This window comes from Kogia breviceps, chromosome 12 (assembly GCF_026419965.1).
Source record: "Kogia breviceps isolate mKogBre1 chromosome 12, mKogBre1 haplotype 1, whole genome shotgun sequence".
Classification (NCBI taxonomy): Eukaryota; Metazoa; Chordata; class Mammalia; order Artiodactyla; family Physeteridae; genus Kogia; species Kogia breviceps.
In genome coordinates this window covers 76,434,184-76,449,368 of record NC_081321.1, presented here as the reverse complement: position 1 = coordinate 76,449,368, position 15,185 = coordinate 76,434,184, and the positions used below count along the sequence as shown (strand labels likewise).

General features: G+C 35.0%; 1 protein-coding gene across 5 annotated transcripts in view; it reads left to right on the top strand.

Annotated features, from left to right (window-relative positions):
- Nucleotides 1–15,185, top strand: part of EEA1 (early endosome antigen 1) — a 141,839-nt gene that overhangs the window by 51,119 nt on the left and 75,535 nt on the right. For 3 of the 5 annotated variants that reach the window (XM_059080206.2, XM_067009856.1, XM_059080205.2), the window contains 6 exons: nucleotides 1,838–1,892; nucleotides 1,989–2,054; nucleotides 3,941–3,980; nucleotides 5,612–5,725; nucleotides 11,892–12,013; nucleotides 12,910–13,065. In XM_059080206.2, coding sequence (XP_058936189.1) covers nucleotides 1,838–1,892; nucleotides 1,989–2,054; nucleotides 3,941–3,980; nucleotides 5,612–5,725; nucleotides 11,892–12,013; nucleotides 12,910–13,065 — 553 coding nt within the window. The remainder of the gene's footprint in view (nucleotides 1–1,837; nucleotides 1,893–1,988; nucleotides 2,055–3,940; nucleotides 3,981–5,611; nucleotides 5,726–11,891; nucleotides 12,014–12,909; nucleotides 13,066–15,185) is intronic. The other 2 variants (XM_067009858.1, XM_067009857.1) reach the window with 1 other exon arrangement.

The following is a 15,185-nucleotide window of genomic DNA, read 5'->3' as shown; positions in this document are numbered from 1 at the left end:
TTATTAATTCCTTTCTTCATCGTTTTAGTTTATACATAGAGTTGGAAGATTAATAAAGAGTAGGGAAAACTTAAAACATATACACACTTTTCTATACACATATTAAGAATAAGTGTTCCCTGTGTTCTTCTCATATTAAGACTAAGTTGACAGGTGGTTTCTGCAAGTTGGGTAAGTTCGTAGGGCCACATGGGAGAGAGGGAGGGGAGGGGAGACACACACACCGAAATAAAGAAATGAAAACTAATGAAAGTGTCATAAAAAGACCAATTTTAAGAGTCAGGAAACAGGAATCTATTATCCAGTTTTACTTTTGTATTCAGAGATTAAAGACGTCACCTCAAATTTTATCTCCATCATGAAGTGCTTGTAAGTAGAAGTGATCACACTATTTTTATGCCTCTGTTTTTTAAAAAATAGTTGATTTATTTTTGGCTGCTTTGGATTTTTGTTGCTATGTGTGGGCTTTCTCTAGTTGCAGTGAATGGTGGCTACTCTTTGTTGTGGTATGCGGGCTTCTCATTGCGGTGGCTTCTCTTGTTGTGGAGCATGAGCTCTTGGCACTCGGGCTTCGGTAGTTGTGTCACGCAGGCTCAGTAGTTGTGGCACACGGGCTTAGTTGCTCCACGGCATGTGAGATCTTCCCGGACCAGGAATCAAACCCGTGTTCCCTGCATTGGCAGGTGGATTCTTAACCATTGCACTACCAGGGAAGTCCCTATGCCTCTGTTTTTATCATAGAACTGATGGTCTGTTACTCTTACTTCTTTACATGTTTACTTCCCCCATTAAACTGAACAACTTGAGAGTCTGGCATAGACAAGTTCTGTTGAATAATGAATTAATTCTTTACATATGAATGGCTACCAAGGTAGAGGACTTATTTCTCCATCTTTTACATTTTTCTTTGTTGGCAGTTTCCTTCTTTTTCTATTATTAACCATGTTTCACAGATGAAGCTGACTCTGTCCATTTGTTCTCTACCCCCACTCCCATCCTAGAGAATAATTCTCCCACCAGTATGTCCCATTATCTTTTACTTTCTGATATGCTTGTGCTGGTGTGGACTTGGTCTTCTGAAACATTAGAACAGATCCTGTTCTCTTCCCTTTGTACTAGAATCAGTTAACTTGAGTATTCTCAATCAGCTCAGTTCAGTTTTGTGTCTTCTACCATGGCAGCCATTGGAGTGGCGTGGAGGAAGGAGAGTCCCTTTTTCTGCTATTTATAATGCAACAGGGGAAGATAATGTTCCTCATATCCATAAGAATAATCCTAAGTGTGTTTTCTCATGGAATCTTTTTCCTGCATTAGGGCCTTGAGGTGTCTGCTCACCATTTTTTGTCAGACTGACAGAATTAGATGAGGTGAACAGAATGTGAGGTTTTGACAGGAAAGCATTTCAGGCTCAAGGAACAGAAAGAAGCCAGAATTGCTAGAGCTAAAGTAATGAGGGTGAGAGTGGTAAGTCAGGGAGTAGATTGTGCAGATTTTATAGTCCTTGGTAATGAGTTTAGATTTTACACTAACCGCAATAGGAAGCCATTGATGCTTATTGCTGGTAAATTAATGGGAGATATTTTGCTTCTGGCTCAGGTTCTTGACAGTCAGTTTTATCATTTCCATGAGAAAATGTTCTTCTATTTATAGACAATGTGCTTTAGGAATAAAATTATTTTCCCAAGGATTATATATATATATATATGCCACTATACATAAAATCTATAGTATTTTTTTAAGATTTGAGAAAATTAGAATACTAATATGCAGTCACTGGCCATGATTTGTTAAAGAACATTAACTATTAATTCCTTTTTTTTTTTCAACTTATGTTTAGAGATGACATAACACTACTCAGACAAGAGGTCCAAGATCTACAGGCTTCACTTAAGGTAAGACTAAAAATGATTACACTTGTTTATTTTCAGTGTGTCAGATAAATACAATCTTTTACAATTTACTAATTAAAAACCGTTTTCTTCTCTTAGGAGGAAAAATGGTACTCAGAAGAATTAAAGAAAGAATTAGAAAAATTTCAAGGGCTGCAGCAGCAAGTAATTGCTTTTAAATACTTGAAGTGTGTTATTAGTTGTTTATTTTCATTGTTGAAAATTAAGCATAATACTTTTTTGTAAATAGGTGGCCTGATATGAATAACTTCCTAATTTGTTTCTCTGGGTATTAGCCTACATGTATATCCTTTATAGTACTAATGAATGCAAACCAGTATAACTAATATGTGGGAAGGTCAGATGTAACTCCTTAAAGGTGCCCCATTAAGAATCATTTACCTATGGATTGTTTAAAACATTATTCTTATTTTCTGACAATATACCTAAATGGTTAAGAATACAGGTTCAAACAGTAGTGAAGCTCTTCAAAGCATTTGTGTTTGTGGCGAATTGGAAATCACTAAAATGTCTATTAATAAGGACAGAACTATTAGTAGCTGCTTACAGTTTATATTAGTGAAGATTGTTTGAAAACATGGGAAAACTGATATATTAATGATGTTAAAAAACATTAGTGTCTTTGTACACATACAGGCACATATGTACTATACAACTTTACATAAAAATAATATATAGGGAAAAGAACAGGAAAATCATTGTAGTATCAAAAGTGGTTATTTTGAGCGATTTCACTTGATGTCTTAGATTCTTTATATATATATGTTCTTTATAGCTTAATGTATTTTCTAAACAATGTCTTAACCAATTATGAGTTTTATACTAAAATTATTCTGACTTTTATACTAAACTTACATAAAGAATCATAGAATAATGAATTTTACTAAATACATATATAGTTTTCATTTGTAAGAATAAAACGGACACCCTTTAACAATAGCTCTAATACTTTTATAAAGTAATTAGTGATCCCTGTGCACATTATCTTAGCACATTATGACTCCCAGTTGGTCTTTTTGTCTTTTCACCAAAAATTGTGATTTGAACTAGGATAAAAAACAAATAAATGGATAAAAAGATATCAGTCTTATTACTGCTCAGCTTCTATAATTGAGGACGCATTAAAGAGGTTTTTAGTAATCTAAAATACTTATTTTCACTTATGTATGTTTTACATAGATGCCATTAACAATCAGTCAAACACGAGTTGTATTATTTTCCGCACCTGAAAACACGGGAAATTGTTTACTACATTTGAAATGGCTATTTTACATTTATAATAAATTAAATACATTCCCACAGTGCAATTGCCTTGATAAGAAATTTACCTTTGGGGGAAAATGTATTTTAAATACTGATGATTATTAGCAATCAGTATGTCTAAATCCAATGTATAGGAAAATAAAAAGATGTACTCTGAGATACCTTATGAAACTTTTTCAGATATATATAATTCTTTAGAATATGGAAATAATGACTAGGTGGTATTTTATTCCTAATGCATGGGATAAATTAAACCTTATGGAATACATTCTTTATTTTGGCTCCTTTCAAGACAATTTATAATCTGTAATTAAAGATTTATGTTTTTAAAGCCAATTTTTTAGTAGTGTTAGTTTCATGGCATATTTCAGCCTATGAAAATTTTCAACTATTATAGGATTGAATCTTGTCTGCTAACTTAAGTATTTGCTTTAGAATCTAATTTTATAATTGTGATAGTTTATGTTACTTATTACTGTATTTATGGAGTTTAAGATGCCATCTTGGCAAGACTCATAAAATTTAATATATGTTAACATAAAAGAATTCTTAGAATCAGTGAGCTACAGTTACATCATTATTCCAGACTGCCTAGTCATACCTTAGAGATCTAGAAGAATGTGAGCAGGCCAAGATTTGATTTTCATCAAAATCTTGCTACTTACCTGACAGAATGTGGATTTCAGAGATATTTTTCACATTGGCAATTGTAACAGTATTGTCTTTTCCTTTTAATGTATTTGTTTATGTTTTTTGTTTTCATTGAGGAGTCTAAACCTGATGGATTAGTGGCTGATTCATCAGCAGGTAACTTTACTTGAAGCTGTTATTTTTTCATTTTTCTTTTTCTTCTTTCTCATCCTTTTTTACTTCTTTTGTTTTCTGTGATGCTTGCTACATGAATTTTATCTTGAGATTATACTTTATGGCTTTAAAACAGTGAAGATAACAGTCATATTCTAGGCCGAGAGTATCTATTACCTGTGAACTTTGTAACTTAATCAGTTAATGAAATCTTAGTCCTGTTTTAGTTCATTATATTCTGAAGTTATAAAGAAATTTCTGAAATATTACATTAATATGGTGGTTAATGAAAATTTAGATCTGTATTAAAGAGCCATGCAGTTTTTTCTCTTAAAATTAAAAATGATGAAACTAGCATCTTTGTAATGGACTTTAACTGGAGGAATGTGCAATGAATAATCAAAATTATATTTTGAGATTAGCATTGTATTTAATGTCCCTCTGAAATGCCTTTTCTTTTTTTAAAAATAAGTAATTTTTTTTATTTTTTAAAAATTTATTTATTTATTTTTGCTGTGTTAGGTCTTCGTTTCTGTGCGAGGGCTTTCTCTAGTTGTGGCAAGCGAGGACCACTCTTCATCACGGTGCACAGGCCTCTCAGTATCGCGGCCTCTCTTGTTGTGGAGCACAGGCTCCCGACGCGCAGGCTCGGTAGCTGTGGCTCATGGGCCTAGTTGCTCTGTGGCATGTGGGATCCTCCCAGACCAGGGCTCAAACCCGTGTCCCCTGCATTAGCAGGCAGACTCTCAACCACTGCACCACCAGGGAAGCCCCTGAAATCCCTTTTCTTTATGAGGATGAAGTAGTAGGAGTTGACTGCATATTTTAATTGATTATTTTATTTAAGACCTTGATTGTTTTTTTTTTTTTTTTTTTTTTTAACCTTAATTGTTCTTAAAACAGTTCTAATTTCATTTCACATTGTGATACATTTCATCAGAGGTGCAGGATATATTCCTTTTTGGTCAGTTGACAGATATAGAAGATAACTGAGAAATGTGAAGTCAAAATAATCCTTAAAGAAATATTTATAAATTATTTGGGTATGATTGCTAAATATTCCTTTCATTTGTTTTACATGTTTGTAAACTATGACTTGGGACTTAAATGAATTGGCTATGCTTAATTCTTTTTTTAAAAAAAATAAATTTATTTATTTTATTTTTGGCTGCATTGGGTCTTTGTTGCTGCATACTGGCTTTCTCTAGTTGCGGCGAGCTGGAGCTACTCTCTGTTGTGGTGTGCGGGCTTCTCATCGCAGTGGCTTCTCTTGTTGCGGAGCACGGGGTCTAGGTGCGCAGGCTTCAGTATTTGCAGCACGTGGGTTTGGTAGTTGTGGCTCGCAGACTTGAGAGCGCAGGCTCAGTAATTGTGGCACACGGGCTTACTTGCTCCGAGGCATGTGGGATCTTCCTGGACCAGGGCTCCAACCCATGTCCCCTTCACTGACAGGTGGATTCTTAACCAGGGAAGTCCAATGCTTAATTCTTAAAATGTGAAGATACTCTACTTGTAATTGACTAGTAGATGCATGTTGATTGTCTTTAACTTCTACAATGATTATGATATAAGTAATAACAATTTAGGAAATGTAATTCACATTGTATTTGAATAATTACTGTACTTTTTTGTAGAACTACAGTCTCTGGAACAGCAGTTAGAAGAAGCCCAAACAGAAAATTTTAATATTAAGCAAATGAAAGATTTATTTGAACAAAAAGCAGCCCAACTTGCCACTGAAATTGCAGGTAAATTAAATCAGAATTATTTAGCCAATATATCAGTCTCATTACAATTTTGCCATTGTATACCCTAGAAATAAACAATTTATTTTAGTGTGGTAAAGCATTTGTTATAGATTGTGGTGGTGATTACTGGCATTTAATAATAATAGAGTTAGTATATAAGTTATTTTGTTTGTTCTCGCACCTCCTCCCTTCAAAGGACTGATTTTCTCTGTAAAATCTTCTCGAATTTTAGAGATGAATTTTCTTTTGGGTTATGCTTAAAGATTAATAAGTAACATTTTGAAGAAGTTAAATAATAAATAGTACAGGGCTTCCCTGGTGGTGCAGTGGTTGAGAGTCCACCTGCCAATGCAGGGGACACAGGATCGTGCCCCGGTCTGGGAAGATCCCACATGGCACAGAGCGACTGGGCCCGTGAGCCATGGCTGCTGAGCCTGTGCATCTGGAGCCTGTGCTCCACAGCGGGGAGAGGCCACAACAGTGAGAGGCTTGCGTACCGCCAAAAAAAAAAAAAAAAACAAAAAAAACACAACATTTAACATTTGGTTATGCTAACAATTACATATAATTTTTTTAACTACATGTACATGCTTTTAGGTAATTTATGTGATTAAGTATATATTAAAATGCTAATTAGTAATTTATCATTGTGTGGAATTTATGTAGACTAAGACATTTGATCGTTTAAAGTTTATCATTTAGCACCAGAGGGCAGAAGCAAGAAGAACTACAGTCATGCAGCCTGTGGAACAAAAACCATATTCTCAGAAAGACAAGATGAAAAGGCAGGGTACTATGTACCAGATGAAGCAACAAGATAAAACCCCAGAAAAACAACTAAACGAAGTGGAGATAGGCAACCTTCCAGAAAAAGAATTCAGAATAACGATAGTGAAGATGATCCAGGACCTCGGAAAAAGAATGGAGGCAAAGATAAGAATATGCAAGAATGTTTAACAAAGATCTAGAAGAATTAAAGAACAAACAAACAGAGATGAACAATACAATAACTGAAATGAAAACTACACTAGAAGGAATCAAGAGCAGAATAACTGAGGCAGAAGAACGGATAAGTGACCTGGAAGACAGAGTGGTGGAATTCACTGCTGCAGAACGGAATAAGGAAAAAAGAATGAAAAGAAATGAAGACAGCGTAAGAGACCTCTGGGACAACATTAAATGCAACATTTGCATTATAGGGGTCCCAGAAGGAGAAGAGAGAGAGAAAGGACCAGAGAAAACATTTGCACAGATTATAGTCGAAAACTAACCTAACATGGGAAAGGAAATAGCCACCCAAGTCCAGGAAGCGCAGCGAGTCCCAGACAGGATAAACCCAAGGAGAAACACACTAAGACACATAGTAATCAAATTGGCAAAAATTAAAGACAAGGAAAAATTATTGAAAGCAGCAAGGGAAAAATGACAAATAACATACAAGGGAGTCCCATAAGGTTAACAGCTGATTTCTCAGCGGAAACTCTACAGGCGGGAGTGGCATGATATACTTAAAGTGATGAAAGGGAAGAACTTACAACCAAGATTACTCTACTCGGCAAGGATCTCATTCAGTTTCAATGGAGAAATCAAAAGCTTTATGGACAAGCAAAAGCTTAACAGAATTCAGCACCACCAAACCAGCTCTACAACAAATGCTAAAGGAACTTCTGTAAGTGCAAAACACAAGAGAAGATAAGGACCTACAAAAACAAACCCAAAACAATTAAGAAAATGGTCATAGAACATACATATTGATAATTACCTTAAATGTGAATGGATTAAATGCTCCAACCAAAAGACACAGGCTTGCTGAATGGATACAAAAACAAGACCCATCTATATGCTGTCTACAAGAGACCCACTTCAGACCTAGGGACACATACAGACTGAAAGTGCGGGGATGGAAAAAGATATTCCACGGAAATGGAAACCAAAAGAAAGCTGGAGTAGCAATACTCATATCAGATAAAATAGATTTTAAAATAAAGAATGTTACAAGAGACAAGGAAGGGCACTGCATAATGATCAAGGGATCAATGCAAGAAGAAGATATAACAATTATAAATATATATGCACCCAACATAGGAGCACCTCAATACATAAGGCAACTGCTAAGAGCTGTAAAAGAGGAAATCGACAGTAACACAGTAATAGTGGGGGATTTTAGCATCTCACACCAATGGACAGATCATCCAAAATGAAAATAAATAAGGGAACAGAAGCTTTAAATGACACAATAGACCAGTTAGATTTAATTGATATTTATAGGACATTCCATCTGAAAACAGCAGATTACACTTTCTTCTCAAGTGTGCACGGAATGTTCTCCAGGATAGATCACATCTTGGGTCACAAATCAAGCCTCAGTAAATTGAAGAAAATTGAAATCACATCAAGCATCTTTTCTGACTACAATGCTATGAGAGTAGAAATGAATTACAGGGGAAAAAACGTAAAAAACACAGACACGTGGAGGCTAAACAGTACGTTACTAAATAAAAAAGAGATCACTGAAGAAATCAAAGAGGAAATCAGAAAATACCTAGAGACAAATGATAATGAAAACATGACAATCCAAAACCTATGGGATGCAGCAAAAGCAATTCTAAGAGGGAAAGTTATAGCTATACAAGCCTACCTCAAGAAACAAGAAAAATCTCAAACAATCTAACCTTACACCTAAAGGAACTAGAGAACGAAGAACAAACAAAACCCAAAGTTAGCAGAAGGAAAGAAATCATAAAGATCAGAGCAGAAATAAATGAAATAGAAACAAAGAAAACAATAGCAAAGATCAATAATACTAAAAGCTGGTTCTTTGAGAAGATAAACAAAATTGATAAACCATTAGCAAGACTTATCAGGAAAAAAGAGGGAGAGGACTCATCAATAAAATTAGAAATGAAAAAGGAGAAATTACAACAGACAAGGCAGAAATACAAAGCATCCTAAGAGACTACTACCAGAAACTCTATGTCAAAATGATGGACAACCTGGAAGAAATGCAAAAATTCTTAGAAAGGTATAACCTTCCAAGACTGAACCAGGAAGAAATAGAAAATATGGACAGACCATTCACAAGTAAAGAAATTGAAACTGTGATTAAAAATCTTCCAACAAACAAAAGTCCAGGACCAGATGGCTTCACAGGTGAATTCTGTCAAACATTTAGAGAAGAGCTAACATGCATCCTTCTCAAACTCTTCCAAAAAATTGCAGAGGAAGGAACACTCCCAAACTCATTCTATGAGGCCACCACCACCCTGATACCAAAACCAGACAAAGATACTACAAAAAAAGAAAATTACAGACCAATATCACTGATGAATATAGATGCAAAAAACCTAAACAAAATACTAGCAAACAGAATCCAGGAACACATTAAACGGATCATACACCATGATCAAGTGGGATTTATCCCAGGGATGCAAGGATTCTTCAATACGCGCAAATCAATCAGTGTGATATACCGTATTAACAAATTGAAGAATAAAAGCCATATGATCATCTCAATAGATGCAGAAAAAGTTTTTGAGAAAATTCAACACCCATTTATGATAAAAACTCTCCAGAAAGTGGGCATAGAGGGAACCTACCTCAACATAAGAAAAACCATATATGACAAACGCACAGCAAACGCCATTCTCAATGGTGAAAAACTGAAAGCGTTTCCTCTAAGATCAGGAGCAAGACAATGATTGTCCACGCTCACCACTATTATTTAACATAGTTTTGGAAGTCCTAGCCATGGCAATCAGAGAAGTAAAAGAAATAAAAGGAATACAATTTGGAAAAGAAGTAAAACTCACTGTTTGCAGATGACATGATACTATACATAGAGAATTCTAAAGATGCCAGCAGAAAACTACTAGAGCTAATCAGTGAATTTGGTAAAGTTGCAGGTACAAAATTAATGCACAGAAATCTCTTGCATTCTTATATACTAATCATGAAAAAATATGAAAGAGAAATTAAGGAAACTCTCCCATTTACCATTGCAACAAAAAGAATAAAATACCTAGGAATAAACCTACCTAGGGAGAGAAAAGACCTGTATGCAGAAAACTATAAGACACTGATAAAAGAAATTAAAGATGATACCAACAAATGGAGAGATATACCATGTTCTTGGATTGGAAGAATCAATATTGTGAAAATGACTATACTACCCAAAGCACTCTACAGATTCAATGCAATCCCTGTCGAATTACCCATGGCAGTTTTTATGGAAGTAGAACAAAAAATCTTAAAATTTGTGTGGAGACACAAAAGACCCCAAATAGCCAAAGCAGTCTTGAGGTAAAAAAACGGAGCTGGAGGAATCAGACTCCCTGACTTCAGACTATACTGCAAAGCTACAGTAATCAAGGCAATATGGTACTGGCACAAAACCAGAAACATAGATCAATGGAACAAGATAGAAGGTCCAGAGATAAACTCACGTAACTATGGTCAACTAATCTATGACAAAGGAGGCAAGGATATACAATGGAGAAAAGACAGTCTCTTCAACAAGTCGTGCTGGGAAAACTGGACAGCTACATGTGAAAGAATGAAATTAGAACACTCCCTAGCACCATACACAAAAATAAACTCAAAATGGATTTGAGACCTAAATTTAAGACCGGACACTATAAAACTCTTAGAGGAAAACATAGGAAGAGCACTCTTTGCCATAAATCACAGCAAGATCATTTTTGATCCACCTCCTAGAGTAATGGAAATAAAAACAAAAATAAACAAATGGGACCTAATGAAACTTAAAAGCTTTTGCACAGCAAAGGAAACCATAAACAAGACGAAAAGACAACCCTTAGAATGGGAGAAAATATTTGCAAACTTATCAACGGACAAAGGATTAATCTCCAAAATATATAAACAGCTCATGCAGCTGAATATTAAACAACCCAATCCAAAAAATGGATAGAAGACCTAAATAGAGATTTCTCCAAAGAAGGCATACAGATGGCCAAGAAGCACATGAAAAGCTGCTCAACATCACTAATTATTAGAGAAATGCAAATCAAAACTACAATGAGGTATCACCTCACACCAGTTAGAATGGGCTTCATCAGAGAATCTACAAACAACCAATGCTGGAGAGGGTGTGGAGAAAAGGGAACCCTCTTGCACTGTTCGTGGGCATGTAAACTGATACAGCCACTGTGGAGAACAGTATGGAGGTTCCTTAAAAAATTAAAAATAGAATTACCATATGATCCAGCAATCCCACTCCTGGGCATATACCCAGAGAAAATCACAATTCAAAAAGATACATGCACCCCAGTGTTCATTGCAGCACTGTGTACAATAGCCAGGTCATGCAAGCAACCTAAATGCCCATCGACAGATGAATGGATAAAGAAGAAGTGGTACATATATACAATGGAATATTACTCAGCCATTAAAAGGAACGAAATTGGGTCATTTGTTGGGACGTGGATGGATCTAGAGACTGTCATACAGAGTGAAGTAAATCAGTAAGAGAAATATAAATATCGTACATTAATGCATATATGTGGAACCTAGAAAAATGGTACAGGTGCACCGGTTTGCAGGGCAGAAATTGAGACACAGATGTAGAGAACAAACGTATGGACACCAAGTGGGGAAAGTGGTGGGGGTTCAGGGTGGTGGTGGTATGAATTGGGCAATTGGAATTGACATGTATACACTGATGTGTATAAAACTGATGACTAATAAGAACCTGCTGTATAAAAAAATAAAATTAAATTCAAAAATTAAAAAAAATAAAGTTTATCATTTAATGTAAGCAGAAGTATAATTTTATTGTATATATTTATGGTTATTAAAGGAATGTAAATTTTTTTTTTTTTTTTTTTTTTTTTTTTTTGCGGTATGCGGGCCTCTCACTGTTGTGGCCTCTCCCGTTGCGGAGCACAGGCTCCGGACGCACAGGCCTAGCGGCCATGGCTCACGGGCTTAGTTGCTCCGCGGCATGTGGGATCTTCCCGGACCAGGGCACGAACCCATGTTTCCTGCATCGGCAGGTGGATTCTCAACCACTGCGCCACCAGGGAAGCCCAAAGGAATGTAAATTTGAATAAGAGTGATAACATAGATATATACTGGAATATACAAGAATTATAAAACTGTTCTTCCCTAGAGTTAATGTCATGTCATTTGTGTAACTATCCTTAATTAGATATAAAGTCAAAATTTGATGAAGAAAGGAGTCTTCGAGAAGCTGCTGACCAGAAAGTAACACATGTAACAGAAGAATTAAACAAAGGAGCAACTATAATTCAAGATCTAAAGACTGAACTGGTAATTTAGAAGCCATTTATTAGAATATACCTTATTTGAAATTGAAAAATGAAATGTATACATTGATGAAACATTTTTGGAAGTACAGCTTGAGTAAATGGAGGAAAGAAAAAATTCCCTTTAGTTTTACCACGTAAATGTATATACTTTATATGATTTTTAAAATAAAAATGGAATTTAATGACACATAATTTATGACATTAACATTTTTGTTGTTTCTATCTTAATATCAAGTGTCTTTTTTAGTAGTTTCCATATTTGCATCTCTGATCTTACCATCCCTTGAACTTTAGTTTTATAAATTCATACTTTTAGGACACTTCTGATTGCATTTCTAGCTTTCATTTCAAATTCAACAAGTATAACATCAAGTCATCCTGTTTCCTCTGTAACTGTATTTCTGTCATTGGTACCATGTATTTTCATCACTCTCCCCAGGCTTAACAACTTTGGATCTGTCCTTTATTTAGCACTCAAGAAATATATGGATAAATGAATTAAGTGTATACAACCTGCAACAATCCCAAATTATGCTCATAGCTGTTCCTTCTTCATGTTATTGACCAGTTTCCTTGGATAAAAAAATGAAGGAATTTAGCATTTATCAAGTGATTATCACCAGTGAGTTTACTTTGTGAAGGAAAGGAAAGGAATTAAAGCGCTAAGGATAATTGTGAATTTGTGATTTTGTACCTTGAGTGGTAATACTATTAAGTATAAGATAGAGTGGGAAAAGGAGAGGGTTGTTGGGGGAAGACATCAGTGTTTGATGTTTGGAATCTAGTAATTGATATTAAAGATGGTTTTATTTTGATTTCTTAGTAGTAAAACTATTTTAAAAATGTGTGTTATTTTAGTTTCACTGTGATTTTTAATTAAAATGTCTTGCTTCACAGCTTCAGAGACCTGGAATAGAAGATGTTGCTGTGCTTAAGAAAGAACTGGTCCAAGTTCAAACGCTAATGGACAACATGACCTTGGAACGTGAGAGAGAATCTGAAAAACTCAAAGATGAATGCAAAAAGTTACAAGCAGAACATGCTTACTCACAGGTAACGGAGTTTAGTGCACTTAAATGAGATTGATGTTAACTTGTTTAGTGTGCACTCTTGAGTGAAGCCAGGATTTTTCCAAGTGACCTAACAAGCAGTATTTGCCTTTCTTTCATCTGGTCTGAGTAATATTTGTATATAGTCAATATGGACTGATAGTCAATATTTTTTTTTTTGTGGTACGCGGGCCTCTCACTGTTGTGGCCTCTCCCATTGCGGAGCACAGGCTCCGGACGCGCAGGCTCAGCGGCCATGGCTCACGGGCCCAGCCGCTCCGCGGCATCTTCCCAGACCGGGACATGAACCCGTGTCCCCTGCATCTGCAGGCAGATTCTCAACCACTGCGCCACCAGGGAAGCCCAATAGTCAATATTTTTAATCTTTGCTCTATGAAGCTAGAGACTTAGAGAAGAATGTTTGCATACAAGAGTGTTATTCTGTTTAATAAATGATGTATATTGTATAGAAATTATATTTAAATTTAAGTTTGCTCCAGAATAGTCAGTAAGTAGCAATTTAGTTTATTTCAATTTGGTAGGGGTAAAGGAAGTATGATTTCATTGTCTTTATTTGTATAACCAATGTTGTTTAGAAAAAGTATTTAAGACTTGTTTTCTATTCAACTTCTTTTTCATTTATCAGTTATTTAATTTTGTGGTTGATAGAAGTCATAAAAATCATCTAGTCTAACACTCCATCCAGGATTTCCCCTTATAGCATCTCTGATAAGTGATCTACAACTCTTGCTAGGTGGTGTGGGGGGTGCATATTTCTTCCTAAGTCAGCCATTCCATTGAGTTGGCATTTGTTTCCCTGTAATTTACATGCACTGGTTCCAGTTCTCAGGAATTAAACATAATAAATTGTTCTTTTCCACATGAAATATTTGAAGACTGTTCATATTTACTCTGAGTTTTTTTTCTCTTCTAGGATAAACATTCTCAGTTTCTTCTACTATTTCTTGCGTGACTTTGGCCTGTTAATCCCTTATATAATTATGTCAGCATATGACAAACTCTAGGATGTGTAGTAAATATATTTGCTTAAAAATGCCTTTGTCCTTCCTACTGTATCATAGGAGGTATTTTGTTATAACTAGTACTATGTATAGTTGTTATGCTCCCATATATGATGTGGACCTCTGTTTTTCATGTTTTCAGTTTAAAAAGTTAAGTTATAGTGACATTTCAACTTACATCTCTTTCTTAGAGTTTTTCAGCTGGTGATCTAAACAGCCACTCTATTCATAATTGGTAACTTATTAATGAGCTATGGAGTATAAATATTATAGATAACCCATGTCATCCTTTATTTTATTTCCTCCTATATCTTATCAGTGGAGGAGTGGTGAAAGTTTATGGGTACAACATGCATCATAGGCATGTGAGGCTTTATGATGCTTAACATTTCAGACTTTAAAGTTTATGAACTTCAGGTGCGGATTTCCTAAAAGTGATCTTTGTAGCCCAATGACACATAGTCCCACAAATTTTCAAATAATTCCAGGGAGTTCATGAATTTATCAAAGCCAATAAAAAGCTCCTAATGTGTAATCAAGGGGAGGCTGAATCAAAGTCTCATGAGGTATAAAATCCCATCCAAATAGTGCGTGAGTAGACATTTCTTTTAACCCTGTAAGTTAAGTATTAAGTTTGTTTTATATTTAAGGAATCTGGGCTTAGTGAGGTTAAATAACTTGTTCAACGTCATGTACCTAACATAAAGAAGCTTGGATTAGAACTCAAGTTCTGTCTGAAACTCGTGTTCTTTCTATATCATGTTATTTCCCATTTTAGGTGGTCTGGTGATTGCCTTAGAAGTAAATTTGTGCTATTCATCTTGATCTAATACTTATTTTTATTACTTTTTATATCTTGACATATTTTATATTTGTATTGAGTATAGCTTAAAATACTTTTGAGTTGTGTCTAATACCATTTCCATATGAAAAAAATTACTGTCTAAATATTCCATCTCATTTATTTGTTTATAACTTTTTAGCTTCTGCTTACTCCTTGAAAACTGGCATGTATTTTATTAATTTATTAAAATTCCTTTCTATTTATTCTCAGTTAGGTGTGTTAGTGAATTATATAACTTGAACTTAATAGAAAAGAAAC